The sequence below is a fragment of the Pocillopora verrucosa genome, chromosome 9 (genome assembly GCF_036669915.1).
Source record: "Pocillopora verrucosa isolate sample1 chromosome 9, ASM3666991v2, whole genome shotgun sequence".
Classification (NCBI taxonomy): Eukaryota; Metazoa; Cnidaria; class Anthozoa; order Scleractinia; family Pocilloporidae; genus Pocillopora; species Pocillopora verrucosa.
In genome coordinates, this window is record NC_089320.1 from 21,714,520 (window position 1) to 21,729,083 (window position 14,564).

Below are 14,564 nucleotides of genomic sequence, written 5' to 3' on the forward strand. Positions count from 1 at the left end.
GATTTACTGTGGGCTCACACATAGTATTTTTCATAACCGTCAGGCCTGGATACTTAGTCAATGCGCCATGCTGGTTGTTCAGTATTAATCGTGAGGAAGTGCCATCATATAATGTTTGATGGAGATGGTCTGAAACATCCTGTGAATTAAAGTACCTGAAAATTAAAGAATGTGGAGAGCTAACCGTCACCTCCTTCCCCCGCAATGGAATAAGTTATCACGGCAGTGCAAATGGTAAGACAGATAGTTTTAGCTATCGTATCTGTTACAACATGCGTGCTGACTGCGCAATTTTTGATAAACATAAACTTCCCTCTTGCGTCACTTTTCTTATGGATACACATTTACCTCTACAAATCTTTGAATTATCGTCCACGGAGTCATTCAAGCCTTAGCTGACCTCTCAATCGGCTCTTTGCTCATGCTGTTTTAACTGTGAATCAGCTGAACGTTAAGGAAAAATTTACTAAATTGGGCACAGATTTTTGTGCCCCCGCGCGCAAATGTACATAAATTTCTTATGTGATTATATGCCTATTCTCCCTATCGTTCTCCATACATTTCCTAAGGTGCTGACAAAGAGAATTTGGTTGACATTCAACAACTTTAAATGGCGATCACATTCTTTATTCTCGTGACCAAAATACGTGATTCAGGGTAGATATTGTAGGGAGAAATTACATGCTAGTCACTCAAGCGGGGGGGGGGGGGTCAAAGGTTCAAATGTTTTCTAATTTTGTTGCAATAACAGGTCTGCTTTGAAGCGTGGTCTTTGTGCACTGAAAGAAGAGAGCAAGAAATGCAACTCTTTAGAGGCTGCAAGTAAGTTCTAGACCTGCTTGGAACACAAGGTGATTTATAGTCCTGATGCAATATTATTGACTGAATTATTTCTTTGGACAGGTCAGCTGAAACCAGGTGACAGAATACATGGATATACAGTCAACAAGGTATTTTATGATTAAATAACATGGTCAAGTTCAGATGATACACACAATGGCCACAGTTTTCACGAAACTTTTCAAAAGTATGGTGATTAATTAACTAGATAAGGTGCATTTTCAAACCTCATTACAAACCTATTGAATTTGTAGTAATAGTAATTGCCATCACCACATCATTACCAATTCATAAAATTTTGCATGGTAGTAGCATGCATATTTAGGTGATTTTCTGCCATGTTGAAAAGGTGATTAAAATTGGGATCAAACTAAACCAAAATGACATAGTCACAGGGAGTAAGAAAGTGTCGCTAATGTATTGTGAAATGACATTTCATGAAATTGAATTGAAGAAAGGCTTCACACCTTTGTTGTTACTCAATAATTAGGCCCTAGTTTTTGGAAGGGAGGATAACACTGTCCACTGGAAAAATTGCTGTTTACTAGATAGTTCAGCACACCTTGCCCAAGATATGAATAGCCATTTATCTGTTAGCTGGCATTATCTGCCCTCTGAATAGCTGGGCTAAGTTAAATTATAAATTTTCTTATCTTTATTTTCTCAGGTTGTGCCAGTACCTGAACTGTTCCTAGTGTCTGTCCAACTGACCCACAATAACACAGGAGCCCAGCATTTACATATTGCGAGAGATGATACCAATAATGTTTTTGGGTACAAATGACAATGACTTACTAACTAAACAGTATTTTTGAAGTGTCAGTTTTTTTTTTTATGAGTTGGGTTGCCGTTGCTAACTTCCATGTGGGTTTGGTAACTTTGCTTAGCTTTTCAGTTGATTAGCTCTTACCAACGTGTTCCCTTGTTGTCCTCCTTGCCCACCAATAAATAAATATTAGTCCAGTTCTGTGTAATGTGGTGTGGTGCAGTCTAGCCAAGCCAAGCCAAGCATAGCTTAACATTTTACACCACAGTATTAAACAAGATAATGTAGAGACTTATTGCATGTGCCAAAAAGGATTAAATTGAAATAAAGGTGCCTTCTGGGGACACATCTGAGAATAATATTCCTCTTCATTGCAGTGTTGCATTCAGGACTACTCCAATGGACAGCACAGGGGTTTCCCATATTCTGGAGCACACAGCTCTGTGTGGCTCACAGAGCTACCCAGTCAGGGATCCATTCTTCAAGATGCTTAACAGATCCCTCTCTACCTTCATGAATGCCTTCACAGGTAACAGAGTGTTGTAGAGAAAATTCTAAGAGATCCCCTCAGGATCTTAATAAATTACAATCTCAATGGCTGTTGCTCTTATACCATGAGACCTTCTGATACTTTATAACAAGGTAGGCAACTTACTAGGTTGGTATGTGGCATATGGCCCACACACAGCTAGGCTTGGACTATGGTGTGGAGCTGATGAGAGATGATAAATTTTGAGCCAAGTTATCATTTCAAATGAGATGTTATCACTGGGTTTTTTTGCTGAGGAGAAAAATGATAATTGTCAATTAACTCTAATGATTGGGTACTTTTTTAACATTCTGTAATTATATGTTAAAGCTCTCATGTTAAAATGAATCAACTGATGAATAACATGAAAACCTCTAGCCAGAGATATGGAAGGATTTACAGGCATTTCTCTTCCCATAACCTTTAGAAAGCAATCAATTTATGATCATAAATTAAAGTTAGTACTATTATTTGGGAGTGCACTGCATATTCCTTCTGGACACCTAAGTTTCCAAAAGCCAGACATGTGCAAAATGCATCACAAAGTTAATCTCCTGATTGGTATGTTTGGGAATTTTGCTTCATCATTATAAACTTTAATTTTGCATGCTAATACTCAACCTCTTAACTGCAATAATCATGCAAGGAGGAGTGGAAATAAATTATGTAATACTGTAAGTGTCCTGTTAAATCTTTTCTCTCCTTTTCAGCCAGTGACTTCACCATGTATCCTTTCTCAACTCAAAACCCAAAAGACTTTGAGAATTTGCTCTCTGTTTACCTGGATGCAGCCTTCTTTCCACAACTAAGAGAGCAAGATTTCAGGTCAGTTTGACAGAAATTAAAGAAATAATGATACTTTAAATTTGTAATTCCATATCTATGATTTTAAGGCAGTGGTTAATTGTGGTGCACACACCACTCAACCTTATCCCAGTTCCATAGCATGAAACAATGAGAAGTAGCTACTCTCCCCTTAGGAGAATTCTTGTCCTTTGCAGGTTCATAATAGCATTTCAATGGGTTTCTGTTTAGCTCACAGGTAATCATTTATATACCTGAGCGACAAGAGACACTGTGGGGTTGAAGTGTCCTTGATAGAGGTGACCTTGGCTTGGGCTTAATCCTGGAGGTTTTGTTTTGGAGTCAAAATCATTTGGCCATTACTTCTCTCACCTGCTTAGCCAGGGAACATTGTCCTCACCCAGTGTTAAATAAATATACTTGAACATATTTAAAGGTGTATTACCTTGAGTTGATGGTACATGTACAATATAACTTTTGTGCAAAGAAGACCTCTCTTTTGAGCAGTGGTAATTTTTTAAGCTTAACTATCTCACACACGCTAATGATCCCCTTAATTTCTGCAGCATTTGAGTTTGTGATACAGTGTATTAAGTGGGAAAAAATGCTTTTGCTTTACCAGGCAAGAAGGTTGGCGGCTAGAGCCTGAAGATTTGGCCAATCCAGATTCACCATTGATCTTTAAGGGAGTGGTTTTTAATGAAATGAAGGGTGCCATGGTAAGAGGGGCATACTTGTGTTCAGTGAGTGAGTGAGATGTACATGTGTCCAGCGAGTGAGTGAGGTGTACATGTGTCCAGTGAGTGAGTGAGGTGTACATGTGTCCAGCGAGTGAGTGAGGTGTACATGTGTCCAGTGAGTGAGTGAGGTGTACATGTGTCCAGTGAGTAAGTGAGATGTACATGTGTCCAGTGAGTAAGTGAGATGTACATGTGTCCAGTGAGTAAGTGAGATGTACATGTGTCCAGTGAGTAAGTGAGATGTACTTGTGTCCAGTGAGTAAGTGAGATGTACTTGTGTCCAGTGAGTAAGTGAGATGTACATGTGTCCAGTGAGTAAGTGAGGTGTACATGTGTCCAGTGAGTAAGTGAGGTGTACATGTGTCCAGTGAGTAAGTGAGGTGTACATGTGTCCAGTGAGTGAGTGAGATGTACATGTGTCAAGTGAGTAAGTGAGATGTACATGTGTCCAGTGAGTAAGTGAGGTGTACATGTGTCCAGTGAGTAAGTGAGGTGTACATGTGTCCAGTGAGTGAGTGAGGTGTACATGTGTCCCGTGAGTAAGTGAGGTGTACATGTGTCCAGTGAGTGAGTGAGTGAGATGTACATGTGTCCAGTGAGTAAGTGAGATGTACATGTGTCCAGTGAGTGAGTGAGGTGTACATGTGTCCAGTTAGTAAGTGAGGTGTACATGTGTCCAGTGAGTGAGTGAGGTGTACATGTGTCCAGTGAGTAAGTGAGATGTACATGTGTCCAGTGAGTAAGTGAGATGTACATGTGCCCAGTGAGTAAGTGAGATGTACATGTGTCCAGTGAGTGAGTGAGATGTACATGTGTCCAGTGAGTGAGTAAGTGAGTGATTTGAAAAGGACTGAATGGTTAGCTTATCTGTATGAGTGAAACAAGGGCAAGATTGACGGAATGATTAACTGGTGGACTGGCATACTCATCAGCTAATTGACTGGCTGACTAACAGACTGACCTACTGATCAACTGTCAGACTGAGGGACTGATTGATTTACTTATTGACTGACTGACTGGCTGTCTAACTGACTGGCTGTCTAACTGACTGGCAGTCTAACTGAGTGGCTGTCTAACTGACTGGCAGTCTAACTGACTGGCAGTCTAACTGACTGATTGAATGTTTGACTGACTGAGATGAATGAGATTGCAAACCCTTAATTGAGCAAATAATTAAAAGAAACAAGTGAAGTCTGAATGAATGAATGAATGAATAGATAAATAATTAGTAACTGTGTGTCTAAATTAGTAAACTATTCTAACTGGAGAGCTGCTGTGCAACTTTTTTCTGGAAAGGAATTAAATGCTGAATAAAAAATTGATTTCTTATTTCTTTAGTCAACACCAGAGTCGTTATTTGTTGATCATGCCCAAAGCAACTTATTACCCAGTCACACATATAGCAACAATAGTGGAGGGGATCCACTGTGTATTCCTGACCTCACAGTAAGTATGATTTACAGTGTACTGTTATTCCCATCCCATCACAGTTCTTGACTCTTTTTAAGGCTCACCAACGAAAATGCTATAATCATAATGTCAACTCTGTGCTCTTACAAGATTAGTCATTTTCAGCTGGATGGAATGTTAAAATTAGTTAGTTAATTAATGTGAGGGTGTAGTTGAGTAATCATTGATTAATGATGGTTAATTAACTAGTGATAGAGATATCGAATTTCCTTTATAATCTAGTGCGTGGCCTAGCGTCTCATCTTTTGTCAGATCCGGAGACGAGGCGTAATCTCTTCCCACCACTCCCACCCTTAAACAATGTATTTTTTATTAGTTTTTTCTTCTTAGTTGCGTTCTTGTTTATTGTCCAGTATTTTGTCAGGCAGTTCTCGCACTGTGCAATAAACTAATTTTGCCCAAACTGTTGTGTCGTCTTGGTAACGCGGGTGATTGGCTATCTCTGAAATTACCATGCTGCAAGTATGACATTCTGTGATCTCTCTTTTTGACTTTTTTTTAGTGGCAACAGTTAAAAGATTTTCATGCCTCACACTATCATCCTAGTAATTCCAGGTACAATGTATTTTTTAATATCCAAATGGACTGCTGTACATTTTCCTTCCTTAGTTTTTTCTTAATATTCAATTTGGTAGTCTTCTCAGTTGCTGATTGTTTTGCATGTCATCATCTTTAAAACTCATTATTTGACATGATGAATTTTTTTGACTTTGTTGAAATAGTTAGCATTTTAACTTCTGTGAGTGACCAAGGTGAAATCTCTCTTTACAACATCAATACAATAACAAGCAGACAAGTGTTAAGAATAAAGGAAAAAATATTGACAAGGGGATTATTGGTTGATCTAATATCAAATTCTCCCAACTAACATTTTAAGAATTGCATGTGAGACAGTAAGGAGAATTACCAATGAGATCTTGGAGGTGAAAAGGTTAAAAAATGTAGGTGAACACTATCACCTGATGTCTGTGGTAATTTTCCTTTTTGTTTCCATTAAGGATAGCGTAAATAATTGATGAAAAGCTAATCATTATAACAATTATGAATTTCCAGGTTCTATACTTATGGAGACCTTCCCCTAGAGAAAAATCTACAAAACATAGAGAATAAAGTTTTACGCCATTTTGACAAGATCTCTGTAACAACAGACATTCCACATGAACCACGCTGGTTAAAACCTGTAAGTATCAATAATGAAAAATTTAATTATTGCAAGAGGAGAGTTGCTATAAATTGATTTCGTAGTGTGATCGCCATGTAAGGGTGGTGCTTCTAGTTTTCTGCAATGGGAATGGATCGTTGCATATATCATTCTATCAATTTTTTTGGCTCCTTCTTATAGACGATTGTTCAGGCCTTCTTTTAAACCATTCCATTTTCCAATTTTCCTTTCTTTCTGTTGTTTTTATCCTTTTTTCCATCATTAGTAAATAATTCCTCCAGTATTTGTAAATGTTTATAGTTGCAGAATAGAGCAGCTAAGTTTAGTGCTGCTGGTTCATAACCAAAATGAATGTATTTTTTTTCCTATTTTGTTGTTAACAGTTACTTTGTCACTAATATTTGATTATGATATTTTTGTGTCTTTTAGCGAGAAAAACATGTAACCTGCCCTGTTGATCCAATGGCTGCAAATCCTGACAAACAAACTACAGTGGGACTACATTATTTAACAGGAAGGTTTGTTAAGTCCTGGTCTTGATCAAGGAGTGTTTGTTGATCTAAGAAAATACTTGGAGTTTACAAGAGAAGTCATCTGAAAGAGACCTGAACACCTGAAAACAAGTCATTAAAATGCATTGTTGTTTCACTTAAACAGACTCGGCCTATTTTCTAGATATGTTATATCTATGAGAGGTACATGTTGCTTACTTTATTATAAGCAAATCATTGTGCCTCTCAGTAGAGAGAGCCACTTGATAGAGCGCACACTAGTAATCAAGACTGAAAATTCTTGGCTTATTACACAGAATTCTTCAGCTAAATTTTGAAGACCTGAGGTACTATCTATTTAGATTTTTAGAATTTTTTCCTTACACTATACACCTTTCACCTGCTAACACATTCTGTAATAAAAACCATGAAATATTTGACTTGATATTAATTCCATCCTCCTGAATACCCATCATGATATTGTCCTATCCACAGAACCACAGATGCATTTGATAATTTCTCCATGGTCATTTTATCTTCTCTTTTAATGAGTGGTCCAAACTCACCATTCTACAATTCCCTTATCGCACCAAACATTGGCTCAGATTACTCACCAGGAGCAGGGTAAGTTGAATTAACAGCCCCTAGGGGGGACCACTTAAAACTTTAGTTGAACATGTTGATTAGAGTGGTGTGGTAGTGGGGTTCAAAATACAGAAGGTGAACCAGGAAACATTTAAACACAAGTCTTTACATTAGGAAGTAAACTGGATTGAGCGTATGTGGAGCTTAATAAAAAGAGAATTTATTATCATTGCTCTTTTGTTGATAAATTTTTAAACTTAAAAGTTTTCTATAAGCATGTTGCAAGTGCTGAGAAGTCAGTAATGTTTAAGTTGTAATAATATGTTATCCTACAACAAATTCTTGTAACTACTTATCAAGGAAATCTGTAGCTACTAGAAATGAGAATTGAGGTTAAGATCTTGGAATTTAAAATGCTAACAAGTTCACTCTTATTTGTAGCCAATATATTTTAAAAAATATATCAGTCTATGATGTTTTTAGCTGTAATTAGAAGAATGACTTTCTTTTTGCTGTTCACTGTAAATGTTCAATGCCTTACATTATTTTAGTTATTGTTTTGTGATGCAAAATAAATATGATTCTGTTTAAAAAAAAAAGAGAGAGATTTCTAATGTTTCTAATGTCACATGGTGGATTTCTCAAAGGTTTGATAATGGAACAAGAGATGCTTCATTTTCAATTGGTCTTCAAGGCATCAAGAAAGATGACTACGCAATGGTTGTTGAACAAATTCACAAGACATTTGATCAAGTTATTGAGTAAGTAAATCATAAATAGTATATAGCTTTAAAAAGCACGAGATTGACTGAAATTAAACCCTCAGTCCTAAAACTAATAAGCCAAGAGACTTGCCAAGAGATTTGAACTTTTTCTTGACCATTTTGTTTTGGGACCACTTGCTAATGTCAACAAGTCCTATTTAAGCTGTACAAAATTTTCATCATGACTGAGGGCCAAAAATTTTCCCATCAGACCCAACCAAACTCAGTCAAAAGTACATGATATGTGCTCCAACATACCTATGCATTGTTTGCAGGGAAGGTTTTCCATCTGAGAGGGTGGAAGCAGCTCTTCACAGGGTGGAGCTAGCAACTAAACATCAGAGCAGTAACTTTGGACTAGGACTAATCACGGTAAATATTGTGAAAGCCCTGTTACTCCAACCTGCAATGGACCAAAAAAAAGGTTTTTTCTCACATTTTGCTTTCCCTTGATTCCTTTTTTTCTTGTTTTCTTTTTTGCTATTTTTGAGTTGTAAGTTATTTTCATTATTTAATTTTTGTGGTTCATGCCACTGTTGCTCCATTTCTGTAAGTAATGTACTACTAGTTAAGGAAGCTTGTACTTTATAAGCCCCATGGTTCCATGGGGGCTTCCTTGCCATTACTCTCCAAACTATAAAGTGTGGTATTTGTGGTTCTCTGGTAGCAAATATATATATAAAAAATTATTTTCTTGTAAAATATCAGCACATTTTCAAAATAGAAAGATGTAGAGAAGGAAAAGAAATAGTAACAAGGGGATCTAAGGTTGATTTTACACCAAATTCTCACTGCTAGAATCATTGGGAGAGCAATTATGACTGTGAGGAGAATTGCTATTTTGATACTGGTAGTAAAACGGCTGAATGTTTGATACTTTGTATCTTTTTGATGATATTTATGAACTGAGTCAGGATAGTGTGTGTGTTCATGTTTTGGTAGCAGGTAACTATTGTTGTTATTGCAAAGGAATTTTGAACCTGTTCTCTCTTATTGTTGTGCTTCTGATACTAGTTCTAGTTCTCTTTGGCTCAACTAAATCGAAATTGAAAGAACTGGAATTATCCAGCTACATGTAATCATGTTTGTTGTTGTTGTTTTGTTTTGTTGTATGTGTACCGAAATGCCTCAGGTAACTTGATTAATTTCTTAATTAAGACTTCGTAATGTTATGTTTCGTTCAGGGAATAATGTCAGCATGGAATCACGGTGCCGATCCATCAGAATATTTGCTGATTAATGACCATGTACAGCTGTTTAAGGTATGTGTGGTGCTCTGTGCGAAACAAATTTACCATCTTTCTTCTTCTAAAGTCCCTATCTTTCGATATTTTTTGTTTTTTTCCTTTAATTGATCTTTTCAGTTCCCCTACAATTTCAACAACATTTGATAGTTTAATTTGCTTTCAGGAAAAACTAGCAAACGGACCATTTCTACAAGAAAAAGTGAAGGAGTGCTTTAAGGATAACCCACATTGCCTGACACTTGTTATGAATCCTGATGTAAGTACCGCTTTGGTGGCGCTTTATCAACCGACCTTATCGTTGATAAAACCTGCAAGAATACTCACTCACTCACTCACTCAGAGAGAATTTCAACAAACGATTTTGCGGTAATGTTGCCATCTTACTGCTTCGGGAAATGTGTTTTTCAGCTCATTCATTGGAAACTAATGTTTTTGTGAGTAGGTAACCTATATGCTCTCATAGATGTTCACAAAATTAAAACTCGAGAAAATCAGCATTTTTTTCCCTGATATTTTCATTTCTTTGTACGGTTGAAGTGTTTTTCAATGATACAAGTTTCATCAATAGACGCAGATTAACAGCCAGAGATCTTTAGAACTTTTTCAAATTTCAAATTTTGCTTTCTTTCTAACTTTTTAACAGCCAGAGTATGAGGCAGAACTGAACAAGAAAGAAAAAGAAAAGTTACAAAGTAAAGTTAGTTGTTTATCTGAAGACGATAAAAGGAACATTTATCAAAAAGGTATGCGTATCTTTTCAAGTCATTATATGGGGGGGGGGGGGGTTGGGGGGCTCAACGGAGTTAGCCGATAGTCGTAAAACGGCCAAAAAAATTAGCCGTTAGGCGTAAAATGGCCAAAATTTGAACCATTAGCCGTAAAAGTCATCACCCCATAGCGACTTTTGTGAGGTTTAACATCTTGTTCCTCCAGCTACTGAAGAGGTTCTCAACCCACACTTGAAGAACGGGAGTAGACAACAAAGATAAACAACGGCCTGCCATAACCAAAAGTTTAATTCAAAGTCAGTTCAGTGGCCTCCACATCTCACCCCCTTCATAATTCATTTCCCGAGTCGAGTGTAGTGGCTCACATCCTCTTTGTTTGCTCATTGTCAGGTATTGAACTGGCTGAACAACAGAATACTGTTGAAGATGTGTCCTGTCTACCGAAGATGGCGATTTCTGGCAAGTGGTTCTTTTCCTTTGTTACTTCTGTTGAGTGCCAAGAAAATTACCTTACTTATTCATCTATAAGTTGACAATCATTTTTTCCAATCGTTTTTTTATTTACAGATATTGATTCTGAAGTTAAGCCAGTTAAGTTAGAACATTATATATCCGGTAAGTTTAGAACAAAAATACTCTTGGTTGTGTTAAGGTATTTTTGTAAGTAAGGAACCACTTACATCATACACAATACAGGTAGAATCTGGAACTGAAATTATTGTGACGTGTGTTCTGCTTCCAGCTGGGGTCCCTGTGCAGTATTGTGAACAACCCACCAATGGGATTACATATTTTCGCGCAATTTCCAGCATTACCGATATACCAGAGGATTTACGGCAATACCTGCCTCTCTTCTGTTTCATTTTGACCAAGTGAGTACTTCAACGATGTCACACTGTCAACTAACATTTTCGTCTTTCTTGTATAGACGCGATGTGTAGGCGAAGTGCGTGAAGTGGCGACTTTGTGTGTGTGTATTCTTTTTCTAACTAGAAACCTCTCTTGGTTGTAGAATGGGTGCTGGTAACCTCAGCTACCGTGAACTGTCCCAGCTGATAGAGATGAGAACAGGAGGCATGGGCCTATCAACACACGTGTCCTCTCACCATAGTGACATGAAAGCGTTTGAACAGGGTCTTTCCTTTTCCTCTCACTGTCTTGACAAGAACCTCCCTCACATGTTTTACTTGTGGGGAGAAATATTTTCCAGGTTTGTGCTTTAAATTTAAAGTCCTGCCTCAATGTTATGATGAGAAGTAGACACTTTGGTTACTTTTGTCCAAAATTTATTGCAGACCTACATTAAACGACCTTGAACGTCTGCGCACGCTCATTAATATGCTTGCCTCAGACTTGGCGATGTCTGTTGCTCACTCGGGACACTTGTATGCGATGGCACTCGCCTCTAGTTCCCTGTCTCCCGCGGCACACCTCAGTGAGCAGTTTTCAGGACTTTCTCAGGTATGCATCTTACAATGAACTTCTTGTTCATACGCACTGGTACGAACTAACACCTGTTTGATGATTTGGAAATAAAGATAACTCAACTGCGAAAAAAATGGAACAGTGAGATTGTTGGCATCATTTAGTACAACATATGTCTGTTTCGATTCGCTTCAGGTCCTGTTTATGAAGGACATCGCTGAAATGGAGGACCTGACACCAATTATAGAGAAATTCAGCTCCATAGCAATTGAGGTGTTGGAAGGTACACAATTCAGGTAAGAAATATTTGACAAAACGCCTTTACATGTCCTCGTGGGGAGACAAGGTAGCCTAGATCAATGTGTGGTGTTCTTGGGCAAAACATTTTCACAGTGCCTCTACAGCCAGGAGTATAAACAGCGTAGCCTGATGAAATGCTGGGGGGTAACCTTGCGATGGACTGACATCATCATCATGGGGGCGGGGGGGGGGGGGGAGTAATGCTCCCAGTCGCTTCATGCTATGGAAACCGTAATGCGTTCTGGCTGGATGGTCCGCTCGAGTACAGACCTTTACGTTTTCGTCTCCTGAGTTTATACTTTTGTTGCCGCGATAAATTGTAAAGGCGATTTTTAGAGTCCCTCGCGTAGTTGATGCTGACCGAGTTGTGTTTACCTTCAGATGCGCAGTTAACACAACAGCTCAAGAACGACAAGCAGTGGAAAATGCTTTGGAAGGTTTCTGTGATTCGCTGTCCAGTAGTTTATTCGAAGAGTCGTCTCATGTTCAGGTATGCTTCTAAAGTAGACTGGAGTAAAGCAGATTTTAAGCTAGGAAGGAGCTGTAAGTCTTGAATTATTCGGCAAAAGTACATGTACTCAGCACAAAAACAAAGATGGCGATTGCGTGATCAAATGTAGATTTTAGGCCAAAAAATCATGGGAAATCTTCACTAAAGAAGAGTTCCCTGAGTCATCACTGCTTTAGCTTTCATTCAACCCATAAACTCCTTATATCCGAAGTGTAATTCTCTTTTCTAACCGCCGTAAATTTCCATGTAAATGAACTAAGAAAATTTGATGTTATCAGTATATCAGACATCAGTCAATGAGTTTTTTATTCGAATCACCTCTTTGCTGGACAGTGTATCGGAGAACATTGGCCTAACAACAGGGTTGTTTTTTCTAGCACCCAGACTACACGCCATCTGCAGTGAAGACCCATTATGAGGTACCTCTCCCAGTGAATTACATAAGCAGGTGCCTACCCACAGTGCCCTACACACATGAGGACCATCCTAAGTAAGTCCGAGATTTATGTTCCTCGTTAATTCAAGTGTCAGAAGTGCTGGTTTAAAAAATATATTTCAAGCAACGTTTACGCGGAAAGACAACTGGCAAGAACTGGACTTTTTTTCCACTCTTAGGGTATAAGTAGATCTTTAGAAAGTTTAGAGATATAAAAAGGTGAATGAATTTGCAGTAACAGTAACGATTTTGAGGAAAAAGTTTCCCTATTAATGGCCGTCGAATTTACACAGGCGACTGTATGAACCGGATAGCTTTTTGGAACACTTTCCGGGATTTCATTCATAGGTTTAGTTGGAAGTTCCCATGTCACACTATAGCAATAGTTTGTTTCATAGTGTCCAGCCCTCTTCCTTATTAACCCGGTCCAAACTGAACCTCTACGTTTACTTGTCTACGCGCTCTTTTTACTTACCTTTTACCTTATCTTGCTTCACTTTCACTCTATCTAGATTAAGAATTCTGGCCAAACTCCTCTCGGCGAAGTTTCTTCACCGCGAAATAAGGTACAGTTTTAAACCGCCAACAAACTGATGTAAAAACAACCATCGCAGATATTTTGAACAGAAAGTTTTGTTCATTATATTTTTATGCAGTTTCTACCCCCGTCTGTTTCTACAATCCTGTCTGAAGTTCTTTCTTGTAGGAAATCTCAAAGTTTTGGATCTAAGGAGCAGCAGCAATTTTCTTTTTTGTGAAGTGGAGATTATTTCGAAAGTCTGTTTCTGAGACAGAATTTCGTCTCCCTTAAGACGTCAAGCACACTCAGATTGGTTTGAATTGAAGGGCTGATTGCGTCCGTACAATTAGTTTCACCGACTTGTTTCGAAGAAGTACGCGTCGAAGCGGTTCATCGCACAGACCTTTCGAACTAGTAGCTTCTTGTGTCCCGATCATAAAACGTGGCTCAAATTTCTGCAGGTACAATCAAGCAAATTCGGTTTGATGTTTAATATTTTGTTTCCGTTTTTTCAGGGAGAAAGGTGGAGCGTATGGCAGTGGTGCTAAGATGGGAGGCGGTATCTTCTCATTCTACTCCTACAGGTAAACCTGCGCGTTTTTTGTGAGGTGTGCTTACGTTGCTTATTTAGACAGACCGCTTTACAAAGGTTGGGGCAGGTGATCTTCGTTGTAAATGATCTTTTTCTTAGTGAGAAGCGATAGCTTCTGGCGCAGACTCTGCAGCATTAGTTACAAAATTTGCAAGGTCTGTTTTTCGTTATTTTGCCCTCCATAAATTTCAAACAATCTCCATAAACTCTTCAGTCTTTATACCTCTACCTAATTGACGGCGCCTTTTTTTTTGCAGAGATCCTAATTTCGAAGGTACGCTGTCAGCCTTTGAGGACTCCATTCAGTGGGCGCTTGAGGGAAAGTTTACAGACCAAGACATTGAGGAAGCAAAGCTTTCTGTTTTCGCCGAAGTAAGCATCAGATACGACTTTACTTCAAGAGCATTCGCAGAAACTTTCGTGACTTATTTATCTTCATGGTCTGTTCAAGCCGACCAATCAGAAAATCAGTTACAGTAAATGAAGTGTTTATCGAGTGGTATTCACTGGATAACTCCAGCTGATTCTAATGCACTTATATCCTCTCAGGTCGACAAACCAGTATCACCAAGCAACCGAGGCATGCTGTACTTTACTCAAGGTGTGACAGATGAAATGCGCCAGGCAAACAGAGACCGGCTGTTTAACGTGACC

At 38.4% G+C, this 14,564-nt stretch overlaps 1 protein-coding gene across 1 annotated transcript in view; it reads left to right on the forward strand.

Annotated features, from left to right (window-relative positions):
• Positions 1 to 64: 64 nt before the first annotated feature.
• The window catches only part of LOC131779903 (presequence protease, mitochondrial), a 22,244-nt gene continuing 7,744 nt past the window's right edge, over positions 65 to 14,564 (forward strand). Inside the window, exons 1-29 of the mRNA XM_059096504.2 lie at positions 65 to 234; positions 752 to 822; positions 904 to 950; positions 1,508 to 1,614; positions 1,984 to 2,135; positions 2,846 to 2,960; positions 3,562 to 3,658; positions 5,018 to 5,125; positions 5,652 to 5,704; positions 6,203 to 6,329; positions 6,741 to 6,829; positions 7,298 to 7,426; positions 8,035 to 8,148; positions 8,427 to 8,523; positions 9,336 to 9,413; positions 9,562 to 9,654; positions 10,042 to 10,141; positions 10,517 to 10,585; positions 10,694 to 10,741; positions 10,869 to 10,998; positions 11,139 to 11,336; positions 11,422 to 11,587; positions 11,747 to 11,847; positions 12,233 to 12,341; positions 12,740 to 12,852; positions 13,311 to 13,364; positions 13,834 to 13,902; positions 14,168 to 14,282; positions 14,460 to 14,558. Of these exons, the coding sequence (XP_058952487.2) occupies positions 170 to 234; positions 752 to 822; positions 904 to 950; positions 1,508 to 1,614; positions 1,984 to 2,135; positions 2,846 to 2,960; positions 3,562 to 3,658; positions 5,018 to 5,125; positions 5,652 to 5,704; positions 6,203 to 6,329; positions 6,741 to 6,829; positions 7,298 to 7,426; positions 8,035 to 8,148; positions 8,427 to 8,523; positions 9,336 to 9,413; positions 9,562 to 9,654; positions 10,042 to 10,141; positions 10,517 to 10,585; positions 10,694 to 10,741; positions 10,869 to 10,998; positions 11,139 to 11,336; positions 11,422 to 11,587; positions 11,747 to 11,847; positions 12,233 to 12,341; positions 12,740 to 12,852; positions 13,311 to 13,364; positions 13,834 to 13,902; positions 14,168 to 14,282; positions 14,460 to 14,558 (2,913 nt within the window). The 5' untranslated portion in view covers positions 65 to 169. The remainder of the gene's footprint in view (positions 235 to 751; positions 823 to 903; positions 951 to 1,507; positions 1,615 to 1,983; positions 2,136 to 2,845; positions 2,961 to 3,561; positions 3,659 to 5,017; positions 5,126 to 5,651; positions 5,705 to 6,202; positions 6,330 to 6,740; positions 6,830 to 7,297; positions 7,427 to 8,034; positions 8,149 to 8,426; positions 8,524 to 9,335; positions 9,414 to 9,561; positions 9,655 to 10,041; positions 10,142 to 10,516; positions 10,586 to 10,693; positions 10,742 to 10,868; positions 10,999 to 11,138; positions 11,337 to 11,421; positions 11,588 to 11,746; positions 11,848 to 12,232; positions 12,342 to 12,739; positions 12,853 to 13,310; positions 13,365 to 13,833; positions 13,903 to 14,167; positions 14,283 to 14,459; positions 14,559 to 14,564) is intronic.